The sequence below is a fragment of the Aquila chrysaetos genome, chromosome 21, assembly GCF_900496995.4.
Source record: "Aquila chrysaetos chrysaetos chromosome 21, bAquChr1.4, whole genome shotgun sequence".
Classification (NCBI taxonomy): domain Eukaryota; kingdom Metazoa; phylum Chordata; class Aves; order Accipitriformes; family Accipitridae; genus Aquila; species Aquila chrysaetos.
In genome coordinates, this window is record NC_044024.1 from 1,849,420 (window position 1) to 1,863,635 (window position 14,216).

Below are 14,216 nucleotides of genomic sequence, written 5' to 3' on the forward strand. Positions count from 1 at the left end.
TTGTTATGTAAGCTCTTTACGTAAAAATACATACTGTGCTCGCTCTTAAATTTAACCTTTATAATGATTGGTCCTTTGATTATATAACCTTATCAATATTCTTATTTAAAACCAATCATTGGTCAGTTACACTTAGCTCTACTGACTGGAATCTTCAATACTCAAATTGAGATGGGAAGGGTAAGGGGGTTTCCAAGCAGCAGACGGGTGTCCATGATGGTTTCTTGAAACAAAACATAGAAAAACCAGTAACTTCCTGGTGAGGTTTCTATGGTTAGCTATTTCAAACTTTAACAATATTAAGGTTTCTATAGTCACACATAACACAGTTCCTAAAGTTTGTATGGCTACATTTCAAACTTAACAATCTTAGACATTATGCTTCACAATTTTACTTCTTAATCAAACCCAACTCTTCTATGTGATTAAATTTTTATTTCTTTACCAGAATTACTTGCAAGAACGGTCCGTGGGGTGGAGCCCCTGGGCTCCCTCCCCAGGTCAGACCGGTATTGGGTTAGACAGGGCTTTTAGCCTCCTTTTCAAAAAAATACATTTCTGTGGTGCGGATATTCCTTTTGATAAAAATATTTGTGGAGACAAAGCGATGCGCGAGGGCACAGACCAAGTCCCCCGGGTGCAGGGAATTGTCCCCTGCCCGCCTTGCTGCAGGATAGTCCAATGCCAGCCGTTTGTCCCGTGGTGAAGCAGACGGGTGTGTTACTTCATTAGCGACTTTGATGGCCGCTTTTTAAATTGTCAGCATTCCCAGGATTAAAGAAAAATGAGAGTATTGGCAGCAGGACTCTTTGAGCTTGTTTTCCCTGCGGCTGAAGGATCTCTACATATGTCCCATGCAAGTCTCATCAAAAGTTTCTCTCTTACTTTCTCAGGCAAAACAGAACAACAAAAAAAAAAGTTTTCCTGTGATTTTGTCAAACAGGGGCGTTAGCAGCATACCAGAAGAAGTTGCAGTAGTGTTGCCATTAGCCGTGACGATCCAAACGAAGCAAGGTCTGGAGGAAGATGCGATATCCGCACTAGACCAGCTGATTTAAGGGGGAAGAGAAGCCAACCTCCTTTGAGAGCAAGAAGAAATAAACAGCTGTTAACTTGTGACCCCTCTGATTCATGCCTGTAACGGATTGCAAAACATTCTGGCAGCAGCGAGACTCTCTCTCTGCTTCCCATCTATACCAAGGACGATGTTTAACACCTGGAAGCCGTACACTCAGCCTACCTAGATGTGAATGCAACTTGCAAACCTGTCTAGGCGTCTGTATATATGTACTGAGATGGCGGCTGGCCCCCCCAAGCCGCAGGTTTGCCAGTGAGGGGGGGTGCCAGACTCAGCCTGACGGCGGGCAGAGGCAGCCCCGCGGCTGCGGCAGCAGCTGGAAGAGCTGGAAAACCCGCGTCCAGCACGTGCCAGCGCTGGAGGTGTGGGCGGCCGGAATGCCTCTGCTGAGGCTCTTTGGCTGGAAGCACTGTAGTGTCGTAGTCCAAGTCATTTGACTTTCATGAGTCAGAGTATATTACACAAAAACATCCTGCGAGGAGGGAACGGAGGATGAATTCCAGACACTGACCTTAGACAACAAACAAAACCCACTTCTTTTCCCTTGTTTTAGGGAAGAGGGGGAGGGGAGCTCTTTCACCAAGGGCTGGATGCAGGCCGTGGATCAGGCTGAAACTTGGCGTCATCGGGCCATCTGCCATCACTGCCATTTATTCCCGATGCAGTAAAAAAGAAAGATACTTTGTACTGCCGATGGGCTCTGGGTTTACCCCCAAGAGCAGCCAGAGACTCTGCCACCCCCTCCCACAATCTCCTGTCTGTGCCACGACTGCCTTCCCCACCAACCCTGCTGCGCAGAGGTGACTTTCCGAGCTGAGCGGCACGACCGAGAGCTGCAGCAACTTGCAGCTTTTCTGCCTGGAAAACAGCAGCGAGGAGAAGACACGGAGAGCCAGTTTCCACAGGGGAGATATTTGTCCCCGAGGCCACAAATGCCTTCCATGCGGACAGCTGAGCTGGAGCGGCTCAGCCTGCCTGGCTGTGAAAGCTTCCTCCCTCGTGCCAGTCCTCTGGGGCACGGCCGTGCTGTGAATGCCTGCGTTCAGCGGGCTGCGGACACCGTGCCTGGCCTGAATGAAAGAGCAGTCACCCTTCATCTTTGCTCACACACTGGGGTTTCTTTCAGCGTTGGAAAACAGGAAACTGGGTCACGACATGGCCAGGACGAGCGCCGACTCCTCCATCTGCCACCGCCGAACCAGGGACGTTCATCAAAGGCAACTGTCTCCCAGCTGGGAGGGATCTGCTCGAAGAAATAGGGCTGACAGCCGCACACGGTTCAGCCCAGGCGAGCATGCACCGGCTGGGGCTTAGTTCTGCTCAGAGTGCATCATTTAGATCATCAATACAGGGTTAAGCATTGGGAATTTCTTCTTAGATGGGTTTTGCTGGGGTGTTTAAGGCACAGCAAAGCAAAGCCCTGGCACACAGACTGCTTTTCTATTCCTGAGGTGTTCAGGTGCCTAAATCTCTTGGAAAAAAACCCTACGGCCAGCGCATCCACCTCTTGGAAACGGCAGCAGAAATCTCCCTAATGTTAGAACCAAGGCTCTGTCAACACAATGCAGTGACTGTGTTCAGCACCGACCTTCCGAGCCCGCATCCCATACTATTTGGCTCTACAAAATGCTGGCCTTTGAATAGTCCTTCAGACAAGAAAAACTGCAAACAGCAGAGCTCTGAGGAGAACGGAGGAGGTTTACTTTGTACGGGGTACCCCGCTCACTTCTGCCAGCGCCCCACTTCCCAGGTTATGGAGGAATTTCCAAGGACCGTGGCGGGACGCATCCTGCTGTTGTGCTGAGCAGCGTACGCAGCCTCTCCAGTGCCAAGTGTCCCCGCGCCCTCCGGCTGCGTGCAGTTAACCTCCAGCTTCCCAGAGCCTTCCCTTGCGTTTTCCCTTGCGCTGGCCCCTTTCCCCCTCGCCTCCCCCGCCCTGGCGCTTTCCAGCTCGTCATCTCTGATCTTTTCTGAAGTGGAAAGTAACTCAGGGCTAAGTGTCAGACTGTCTCATTTTGAAGACTGATGTTCAAATAAAGGCTTTCCCATCCTATCTTAATAATGTCATTAAAGCACTGTCAGTAGAAATTTCTCACTCGGCAGCGTATGCTGGGGAGGAGCTCAAGTGGGAAAGGCCCTAAGTAAACACAGAACGATGGAAAATTATGTAACTGGCCCAAATGGGCTAATTAAATTTCCAGTATCAAAGAACTGTTTTACCCTACTTGGTAACTGTAGGCACTTTTTGCAGCGTAAGGAGAAAAGCAGAGTGGGAGCGCATATTTAGCACAGCATCATTAGCAGTGTGTAGGTGGAGGGAGGAAGATGGATGACCGCAGAACGGGCAGCACGGGAAACAGCCACAAAAAGTCAAGCGGTGCCAGATGATTTCCTCAGAAATTGTGCCGCATGCCAGGGGACTCTGGCACCCCGGGGACCTCCCGGCACACCAGTGTCATCATCACCGACGGCAGGAAAGCCATCCTGCAGGTGAAGCATCTTGTGTCTGCCAGGCACGGTGACTGCCTGCGAGCCTCCCTGTTCCTCGGCAGAGCCTGGAGGAGACTCTTCTCAGCCTAAAGATTTCCACTCATGGTGCTTGCAAACGCTGGAGGGAACTGGCAAACCGCTGAGTGGGTCCGAGAGGCTGTTCCCGTCCAGCTCCCGTCAGGAGGACTGCCTCCCCTTGCGGTTCCTCGGCAATCGATCCAGTGCCCGGCTGCCAGACCCGGCTCTATGCATGTAGTGGGATTCACAGGACTTGAAAGGAAATGCAAAAAATAGCCCTTTTCCAAACACCACAAAGCTAAGTGTAAATATCGGGATGGTAAATATGTTTTATAATGGTCAATATTGTTTTTAAAAGGTTGGGTCTGGCAAATACTGGATGTGTGAATCTAATGTTCCTTTACTTCTTGTAAAAGGGACTAATCAGCACTTGGGTATTTATCTTCATCAGCTACGCGGTTATGAGCATAATTTTGATTTTTTTTAACTGATCATGTAAGAGTCACTGCCTAGACGATTGGTGCTTGGACCCTCGCTTCAAAACATGCCTCTCTCCTACCATGACTCAGATTTCTGTTGAAGGGGAAGATGAAGCCAGCCCAGACCTCAGCTTTGGAAACAGACATGGGCTCCATCTCAAATCACAGATATTTCAGAAATGACACAGACTCCTCTGAAGATCAGTCTTTTGCTTTGTTTGACATCCATATTTTGATGCCCATGACTATAATTTCCATCATCCTGTTTTTCTTGGGAGTCTCTGGGAATTTGATAGTGATAGCCATTTTCAGACACTCACAGGAGATGAGGACGATGGTGAACATGTACGGCTCCAGCATGGCGCTGTCGGACATGCTGATTTTCCTCAGCCTGCCTTTGGACCTCTACCACCTTTGGAAGTACAAGCCCTACATATTTGGGGATTTTCTCTGCAAGTTCTTCATTTACCTGAGTGAAACATGCACATACTGCACCATCCTGCACATCACCATTGTGAGCGTGGAGAGGTACTTCGCCATCTGCTTTCCCCTGAAAGCCAAAGCGACCATCACCAAGTGCCGGGTGAAACGGCTCATCCTGGTGCTGTGGGGCTGCTTCCTCCTGACCACCAGCCCCATCCTCTTCCTCTTCTGGGTGGAACACCCCAAAGGCAGCCTGTCCCAGAAGAGCCAGGAGTGCAGGTCCATTGAGCGCATGGCCCACATGGGGCTGCTCGAGATGATGACCTGGGTCTTCACCATTTATTTCTTCCTGCCAGTGCTCTGCTTGACTCTGCTGTATGGACTCATCGGCAGAAAGTGCTGGCGGAGCAGGCAGCGGCTGCCGGGCTGTGGGCAGGAAAAGTTCCCACACGCAGACTGTCAAAATGCTGGGTAAGAGTGGTTTAGAAACACAGTCTGAAGAGCCGTCCTCTTTAATCACTCTCACTGGGTGTACAGTGATGCAGGGGGATGATGGAGAGGAGATATACAAAACACACAGGGTTCCACAGATTTAAAATGAAGGGATTTACACTTAATGTGTGTTCCTGGCTCTTTCTGGTAAGAAGGGGAGTCCCCAACAGCATGGTATTCAGGCTAGGGATCTTACTGCATGGCAGGAAAGCAGATCAGCATGGCAGGGAAACAGATCAGCATGGCTTTTGGTTGTTTTGAGGTCACATTCCTCATGTTCCCCCCCCATCTCTGACCCTTAAATTTCCAATTTAAAGAAAATGGAAAATTCTGTGACTTAAAACCAGACCAGGCACTTCCCCTGCTGTGGCAAGGAAAGGTTTTAAAGCAATTTCCCCTGAAAAATTTCTCAAGCTTAGCGACTATGGCTTTGTCTAGGACAGCAATAACCTACCTGTCCGGGCTTACTTGAACATGATCTTTATCCTGTGCCAGCTGGTACCTGTGCCTTGGTGCAGACACTGAAACCGGCAGGGTTTGGGTCCCCTCCCTTCCTCCCCACCCCTCCAGCCGCTCCGTCCCAAGCCCCCCCACCAGAAATCCTTCTCAGCAGGGAAGCAGCAGCACCCACGACTGGAGATACCTTCAGGAAAACGCACTGCAGCTACCCAGCGCCTGTTTCCTGCCAGTTTTTATTTGCTCACCGCATGCTCTGTTTTCCCATCCTCTTTCTCAGTGCCACCTGGTCCAGTTGGCTCCCCTTTTCCTCCCCTCTGTGGGGGCCTCCCACCTCCCATGTTCCTGGTCCTTCCCCTCCAATACCCACCGCAGGATGCCAATGGTGACTCAGATTTTCAGGCCAGAAGTGGGCAGTAGCCCTTAATTTAAGTACAGACTGCTTTGCCTCAGCCTGATTTGATTCCTTTATCTCCACTAGACAACATGGGTGTGGAGAGCCCTATTTTAATTGCAAACAATCAGTTTTGTGTGCAACCTTAAGCCCATGTTGCTTGAGATTACCAGTAACCACAGCACAAAAGTAGCTGGGCAAGGCAGGAGGTCTTATCCTTGCTGGGTTAAACTTCACAAGCTCGCGTCTCGGTCCTTATACAGTTTAAACAGGCGGAATAAACTGCTCAAAATGACTGAAGCATGCTTTCTTCCTCTTCAGCTGTTGTAGTCTTGGCCTTTGTGCTGTGTTGGCTCCCGTTCCATGTTGGCCAAATCCTCTTCGCCCAGAGTGAAATCATCCTGTATGACCTCACGCAGTACTTCAACCTCATTGCCATGCTTCTCTTCTACCTTGGGGGCTTCTATAAACCCCATACTTTACAACATCATGTTGCACAAATACAGGAAAGTGATGAGCAAAATCCTGCACCACAAGTGAACTCGGCGCTGCAGGAGCCATACCAGGAGTGAAAAGGTTTCTTTTGAAGGTACAGAACTTGGCTCTTTCACATCAACTGTTCAGCATTGACTTAATTCTCACAACCCAAGCATTTTGCCAGCTGTGTTGCAGGTTAAAACCTGGGTAGATGGTGTGCATGGAGACTGGAACAAATTTTAAGGCGGTCCTTTTGGCTTACCTCTCACTGTTTCCTGAGATAGGCTTGGAACATTTTGGGAAGGTTGGAGCCTATTCATGTTATTCCTGCACCTAGGGGCAGGCACACGGGGGAGGCTGGGCTATTCTCTTTGGTGAACTTACCAGCCACAGTGCCCAGCTTAACTGACCACAAAACTCCTGTGAAGGGATTTGTCCCTTTCTGAGGACCAGATGTTTTGTTAAATCACAGATAATTCAAGTTACTTTCTTCCCACAGAAGCCTAGAGAGAGAGGGTGGAGATTAAAGCCAGGCCAGCGGTTTGCTCTCAGCAAATAAGTGCAAGAAATACAATCTCTAAGGTACTTGAAAGCAATTGCATTGCCTTCTTCCTAAAGGCTGTATTTACTGCTCAACCCTCAGGCCTCTTGAGTCGCTTCTCTCATTTTCTTTTATCTTGTTCTTTATTCAAACTACACCCAGCTTTCTGCAACGTTAGACCCCATCTCTAACCTCTGTGGGAAGAAAGAGTCCTTACCTTTAGAGCTCCTCTGAACGGACCAGGGACAAATGACACATGGGCCATCGCTGGGGAGGGAAGCAAGAGCAGAAGCCATCTATCTGCCCATCTCCCTCGTCTGTAAAACAGGCAAACGCCGAGTCCCGATCACCAGTTCACAGGCTGTCCCAAGACCTCGTGTAAAAGGGTTCAAGTCACACTGCCTGGTCCCCGGGCTGACACAGCTCTTGGAAAAGAGGAGGACAGTGCTGCGCTAAGGCTCCCGCAAGTAGCTGTTCTTCCAAAAAGATTTTTTAAGTCAGCTCTTAATGACACTTAGCAACCACGCTAAACATGTTTCTTCACCTTAAATTACATAGGACACAAATGACTGCTCCTGGCTCAGATTAAAATCCACAAAAACACACAACAACCCTGTACTCAAATTTGAATACATTTGTATTATTTATTGGCTGTATTAAATATATTATCTATTTGATAGTTACAATTTAGTAATACAATGCATGGCAGCTTTAACATAAGTTTGAAATACCTCAAAATTACAATACAAGAAAACTGAAGATACCTAACACATTAATGCCACTAGGGTATATCGTTCTGGAATGGATAACAGCTGATGTAAAATCCGTACTGCAGTAGGCTTTCCCAGATATTTCCTGGAAACATGAATATTTTGTGGCAATTACAAAAGAACTTTCTTTCACTTTTTAGGAGTCATGACTTGTTAGTATTTACTCGCAATCCTAATTTATCTTTAAACATTATCAGAAATATTATTGCCAAATAAACCTCTACAAACTTCGTTCTAAGAGTTAAAGAAATAACCCTTTGGCAATAGAGATTTGCTGAAGGCAGTCTTATTTGCTAAAAGTAGACTATGAAGAGAAATAAAGACAGATTGTAAACTCTTCTGCAAACTAAAGACTAATATCTGTATAAAACTCTTTCCAGCACTGGAGGGAGAGATTTCTATGATATAATAAATGATTAACTTAAAGTTCTGCTACAAGTAGAACAATACATTCAAACATACATTTTCCAGGACTTTTAATCAAAATAAATAGAGTACAAAATGAAGAGTACATTTTGAAAAGATTAATTTCAGATTGCACCATAAATCTACTTTTAAGAGTATTAAGCGATACTATGTCATAATTTAGGTTTTCCACATCTGAAATACAACACAATGCCTCAAACTATAATGCAACATTATTCATCAACTGCCATAGGAGAAAGACCCTTAAAGTGATTAATTACTGGAAATACTTAGCCTGTAGCACTATCACATCCAACATTCCACGTACAAGTGCATTGCTCTGATGTATATAAAGTGTAGCCATAGTCTTTTGCAAAGTACGCTAAATCTACCTTTCTATGGCATATTCCAAATGCTATTGGGAAGACCCATTCTGAAACACATTCGAGATTCAAGAGTTCCAGCTTTCAAAGTACTCGATATAAAGAAGACAGCTGTCAGACTCATCTTTAGGTACTCGCAAGCAGATTTAACAAGAACAGTCATATGTAGTGCACAGTGTCCACAAAAAATACCCCCCAGACAAACAGGACAAGTTTCAGAAAAGTTCATAGCAGGCTGAACATTCCCATCTAGAAAACAATGGAATGTGAAGCTGCTACCGCTGGGATAGCAAGTCATTTAAAACATTGTATAAATGTTATCTAAAAAGAGTTCTTTCATGTACAATTTGATAATTCAGATTAAGTTAGAAGGGCATCCAAAAGCAGTTTGAACTTTTTATTTTTAGGTTAATAATAGTACAAAAACATTTGCTCAGTTTGAGCCAAATAGTGTAACATTTATCATAAATGCACTCTTTCTCCTTAAAAACAATACCTGTGCTTTTCTGAAAACGCTGCAAAGATTTGATCAGAAGCACAGGAAATTACTTTTCTCTCAGGCACTGAGAGTGAAATGTGGATTGGGCCAACAGCTGCTCGCCAACAGCAGAAAGCATTTCATTCAGAAATGTACAATACAAAAGGGGCCTTTCCTGCAATGTCACATACGAACGCCTTTGCTGTATGCACATTACGGCCTGCTAAGGTTTTGTCTAGCATTTTGATTAAAATTCTAAAAATGCTGGCGCCCTCTACTTTAACACTTGAAATGATTATTACTGAATCCGAAACATTAAAATAACTGTAAAGTAGTAATATCACTAAGTCAATATTCTGCTTTCCTTCTACAGTATATTAAATGTGGTATGCTCTAGTAATGTTCTGCAATACAGTACTGCTCTAAGCTTAAGCATTTGTGCTGCTGTATTTCATGTATACCAAACTACAACAATACCTGATTAAACATGGCGGATCGACTACCACTGCTCTAGTTGTACTTGAAAAGGACTTGTTCTATCAATGCCTGCTCTCTCTAACTGGCCAAAAGGGCCCCACTTTGAATTCGGAGAGAGGAAGAGTGTGCACACGCACCAGTGTACACGGTAAGGCAGTTTTTTTGCTGTTTTATTAACAGCTAACCCTGATTACAGAGGACCCAGGATTACCCTTTCTACAAGAAATCTGTGTTCAGTATTTGGAAAGGATCTGCCAACCCAGCCTCACTGTTAGCCAGCAGCAAAAGTGGAAACGCATGTAACTATACATTTCCAGCTAGGATTTTAATTAGAACTAACCATAAATACCCGAAAGAGCTTCTGTACAAAAAGCTGAGTACTGAATAGGCTCTCGTCTACTTGATTACAAAGTACTGAATAACAACAGCAAATAAAATAGCAACCACTGCAAATCCGCAGAGAAGAACAATAGCAATGAAGCGCTCTTCACGCAATGTCTTCTTAGTCTCTGCCAACTCCGTCGTCAAATCAGCACACGGTGGAACCAGCTCTTGTTTCTGAGATGAGAACACTGTACTGGGACTGTAAGGTCCATACAGTTCTTGTGATCCAGAAGAGTCTTGGGACTGACGGCCAGCGCAGACTCTGATCCGATATTCACAGTTTGTCTGCAAGCTTGTGAGACGGAAGGAAGTCTCTGGTCCCTTGTATACCTAGTCGGAAGAAGAAGAGAGAACCACGTCACATGGGATTCAACTTACAAACAGTAGGCGATACTTCCCATTCTGCTCTACGAGCACAGCCAGTGCTGGACACTGCCTGAAGTCGTTCTCTTCAAGACAACTTAATAAAATCTCCGCTTTTATTTCTGAAGAATTTATGATTCATTTTCTTGTGAATAATCCAAAGCTTCCTGCTATGCCCCACACTGATAGACCTGGATTTTGAAGCTCAGAAAAAGAAGAAAAAAAAAAAAAATCATTCTGCACAACTATTGCTTTGTATATATATGGATATATGTGTGTGTATATATACATATATACATACACACACAGACATATATATATATATACACACATATATATATATATATATATATATACTGCTCCCCCCGCTAAATGCAAGGCAAAAGCTATTTATGTGCTACTAACACGAACAGTGATGCCACAGACCGTAAGATTTAAGAATCAAAAGAGCCAATGGAAATGCTGGGAGAACAGGATAAAACAGTGTTAACCCAATTCTAGATAACCAACTCTCCCCACGACTCTCTCAAGCCTGCCTTCGCAGTCATTTGCTTTTAGAGTACAAGTAAAGGGGCAATAGGGAAATGAAATTTTATGATCTTTCATCTGTGGCAACCGTCAATGTCATGAAGAGGCAGGACCCTATACTGGAAGCTGTCCTCACCCATCACAAACTTAAAGTCTCACTGAGAGGAACTGACCGAGATGTAAAATGAAGCACCTGGGGAGTCAGGATTGTAAATTGAGTCCCTTGCCAAAATGAAAAGTATCCCTGCCACTAGCATCACCAAACAATTTCAACCCTCAAACACAGACATCTTTTTTTGCAATAATTTTTCAACTTAAAAAACCCTGAAGTTCATTAAGTTAAATAAAAGGTACCTGATCAAACTCTCTCCCAGCAGCAAGCTGAAGGATGTAAACAATGGAATCTCCTTTCATCGGCTGTAAAGGTTCCCATGTGATTTCATAAGTGTTTTCTTCCAGCTGATTTGCTTTAGGTGCTAGAAAAGAGTGATTTGTTGGTATTTAAAAAAAAAAAGAGAACAATGGTGTCTACAAATGTTCTTTTTTTTTCAATCAGAAGAGAAGGTCCAAAATCACCAATTATTACAGTGACTCATTTTCACAGTTAATGTAGCAAATGGGCACTGGTTTCAGTGACAACAAGGAAGTTTTCTCAGTCTGGCTTAAAGTACACTTTGCTTTTGTACATTTTCCATTTAAAATGTTTCAGTTCTAATGCAAGCAACTGGGCAGCATAAATCTAAAAGCTTAAGGTTTTTCCAATATATTTGTTAACAACGTAGGGGTAACTGTCATTCTTAGAGGTAACAGTCATTGAAATAATTTTAAGCCATTCAAGATCTGTTTCATTCCTTCTTTTTCTTTGCTGTATTTCATGACATAAGCTTAAAAAATAATCATTGTAATATTTGTAGGTTACACTTGTCTTGCTTTTCAAGCTGAAAAGATGAGCTTCTGACGTCTAATGCCTTTACAGATGAGCAAGCACTTTCAAATCACTAGAGAAAATGGCATTTATGTTCATGTATCTCCAGAGCTGAAATTCCATGTTATAAACATGGTTGAGTGAACTAATTTTCCTGCAGGTAATTAGCATTCTGATCTTCAGAATGACTTTCTCTAATGGCAATCTTTAATGTTCCTATTAGAAAATGAAGATCAGAGGAATTATTTGTGTTCTCATTTGTCTACATGCTGTTGTAGCTTCTATCAAATGATTGGTAACCCTGAAAAATGACTTTCCAGTTGAAAAAGGGTGGAAGAAATCCTTGTTTCTGTTCTCTGTTCCTCAAAGGCCCTGGAAAGATGCTGGGCTGGGAAGAGAGTCAGGTTGTAGCATTCACTCTAGTCCGTAAATGGCTTGCAGAAGTTTCTAGTGCAGTGTAAGCTCACCTTTAAGAGATGCGGGTGGAGACTTAGTTGTAGTGAAAGCGTAAACTTCAGAAAACCCTCCCTCGCCAGCATCATTATATGCCTGGATTTTAAAATAGTACGTAGTGGATTCACTGAGTCGCTGTACCTTGTATGTATGACAAGGACCATTATAAACAGTAACAAACCTGGAAGAAGAACACAGAATACATACAAATTAGAATTATTCAGTAATCACAAATTTCTATGTCAATATTGTTACGTGCAACACTTTCATATCTAACTTAAGTACAAAAAAGTGACAATGCATTCTGGGTGCCCCGGCTTTCTACTGTATGCAGGATGAATGTTAGGCAGTTTGAGCTCTGCTATTGTCATCAACAGTTCATGATGTGCATTAAATCAGCAACACACGCCATTCATACTGGTGCCAGTCTTAATTTACATTCACAAAGCATTCCTTCAACCTGTCTAGGCACTAAGCTACAGCCATACACAGGCTACCACTAAATGACATGACCAAACTCTTGATTTGAATCAAGAGAATAACCCTTGTATATACTAGATAAGTTGTAATTTCAAGTTAAAAGAAGAGCTGTCAACCCCATGTTTCTTATATGCAAACTGGACTTCATTTTAAAATTTCACCACCCCACCCCCGCCAAACCTGGCAACATAGGAAGATGGTATGATATTACTATTTAAATAGGAAATAGTATTTACGGTTTACAAGTAAATACTAGTGCAACAGCTATTAACACCATTTCTGGCTGAAAGATGGGATGCAAAAATGCAAACTAAGGGGCAAACTTTGGGATACCCAAGTGACTTACTAGTGCAAACAAAGTGAGAATACTTAAAATATCTTAAAAACTTGGTATGAAGTTGCAAAGCAACAATATCCTTAATGCTCTGATTATCTTACCTGCCAAACCTGTCCTCCATCTGCAAGTTGAATTGTGTAGGGTTGGTAATTAAAGCTCTGCTAGGACCTTCACCCCATTTAAGTTTAAGGCTCTGGTAGCTGAAGACCACACATTCAAGGTGAGGAGGGTCAGGAGGTAGTGGTTTCGTTTTGGCTTTAATGGAATGACTGAAAGGACCAACTCCGAAGCTGTTTATGGCCTGTATTCTAATTCTAGAAATGTGAGAACAACAGCTAAATGGTTAATTTACCAAGGTCCTGAAAAAATGCTAGGTAATAAAGCAAGAGTTAAAATTTGTAAAGAATATAACTCCAAACAATAAAGCAATTAAAATGCAGTTAGAAATTAACTATAAAAATTATCTACTTCAAAACAAGTCAACATAATTACATTGTTTTCAACATAATGAAGCTTCAGTATTTAAGTATTGTTCAGGTTTATTCTGTTCAGTGAACAAGCGTCCAGGTTCTCCACATTAACCTGATCACCCCATTATATGTATTGCTTCAGAATAAAAAATTCTAAACCCAGAAAATTTAGAATAAAGCCTTGGCTTTGAAACAGGATGTTAATCTTAACAGAGCAACCTTAACTCTTGCCACTAAAACATCATGGTTTGATTCTGGATATGACTGTTTCATTTTGGTTTTTCAGAGTTGCAGAGTGAATTGGGCAAATAGTCTGTAAGCCGAATGAAAAATTGCTCTAAAAATTTAAAACACTACCCTCAAACCTATTGATTGAAAATCCTACAAATGTGGTTTCAGAATAAATCAATTAATTATTACCTGTACAGAGTGTCAGGCAGCAGATTCTCAAGAACATGGCTTGTATTTCTTCCAACAGTTACAAGCTGCTTTTCCCCATATTCTATATTATATCCAGTGATCTCTGACCCATGACAACACGGTTCTTCCCATTGAATTGCAAGGCACGTTGATAAAGGAAGAGAAATTTCCATTTGATCTTCTTCAAGTAAATGCAGCACTGACACTGCTGCAGGTGCTGACGCAGGGGTTGTCACCACACCAGTCTCGCCAAACAACCCAACTCCAGCGACATTCACAGCCTGAAAGAAGACCAAGTATTGTTTACCAAACCTACATTTTACTAACCAGATAGTCACATCTGTCATGCTTCCTTCTGCATGTTAATAAAAGCAACTTGGAAGAGAATAGAAAATGTCCCACATAAAAGGTAAATATGGCAAAATGTCTGGTTTAATGCAACACTAGATCTAAATCTCATTTCTAGAAACATGTAGTTAGGAGGGACTGGGGGAG

General features: G+C 43.5%; 2 protein-coding genes across 6 annotated transcripts in view; one reads left to right on the top strand and one right to left on the bottom strand.

Annotated features, from left to right (window-relative positions):
• Positions 1-3,324: 3,324 nt before the first annotated feature.
• LOC115333636 (growth hormone secretagogue receptor type 1-like) lies at positions 3,325-7,382 on the top strand. Its single transcript, XM_029996872.1, is given in 3 exon segments — positions 3,325-4,902; positions 4,904-4,959; positions 6,152-7,382. Coding segments are annotated over 3 exon segments (1,035 nt in total). The 5' UTR covers positions 3,325-4,174; the 3' UTR covers positions 6,403-7,382.
• An 85-nt stretch (positions 7,383-7,467) lies between these two features.
• LOC115333635 (fibronectin type-III domain-containing protein 3a-like) overlaps positions 7,468-14,216 on the bottom strand; it is a 50,483-nt gene continuing 43,734 nt past the window's right edge. For all 5 annotated transcript variants that reach the window (XM_029996868.1, XM_029996869.1, XM_041119012.1 and 2 more), the window contains 5 exons: positions 13,722-14,002; positions 12,933-13,145; positions 12,029-12,195; positions 10,991-11,112; positions 7,468-10,075 (listed from right to left, as the gene is read on the bottom strand). In XM_029996868.1, the coding sequence (XP_029852728.1) occupies positions 9,758-10,075; positions 10,991-11,112; positions 12,029-12,195; positions 12,933-13,145; positions 13,722-14,002 (1,101 nt within the window). In that variant the 3' untranslated portion in view covers positions 7,468-9,757. The remainder of the gene's footprint in view (positions 10,076-10,990; positions 11,113-12,028; positions 12,196-12,932; positions 13,146-13,721; positions 14,003-14,216) is intronic.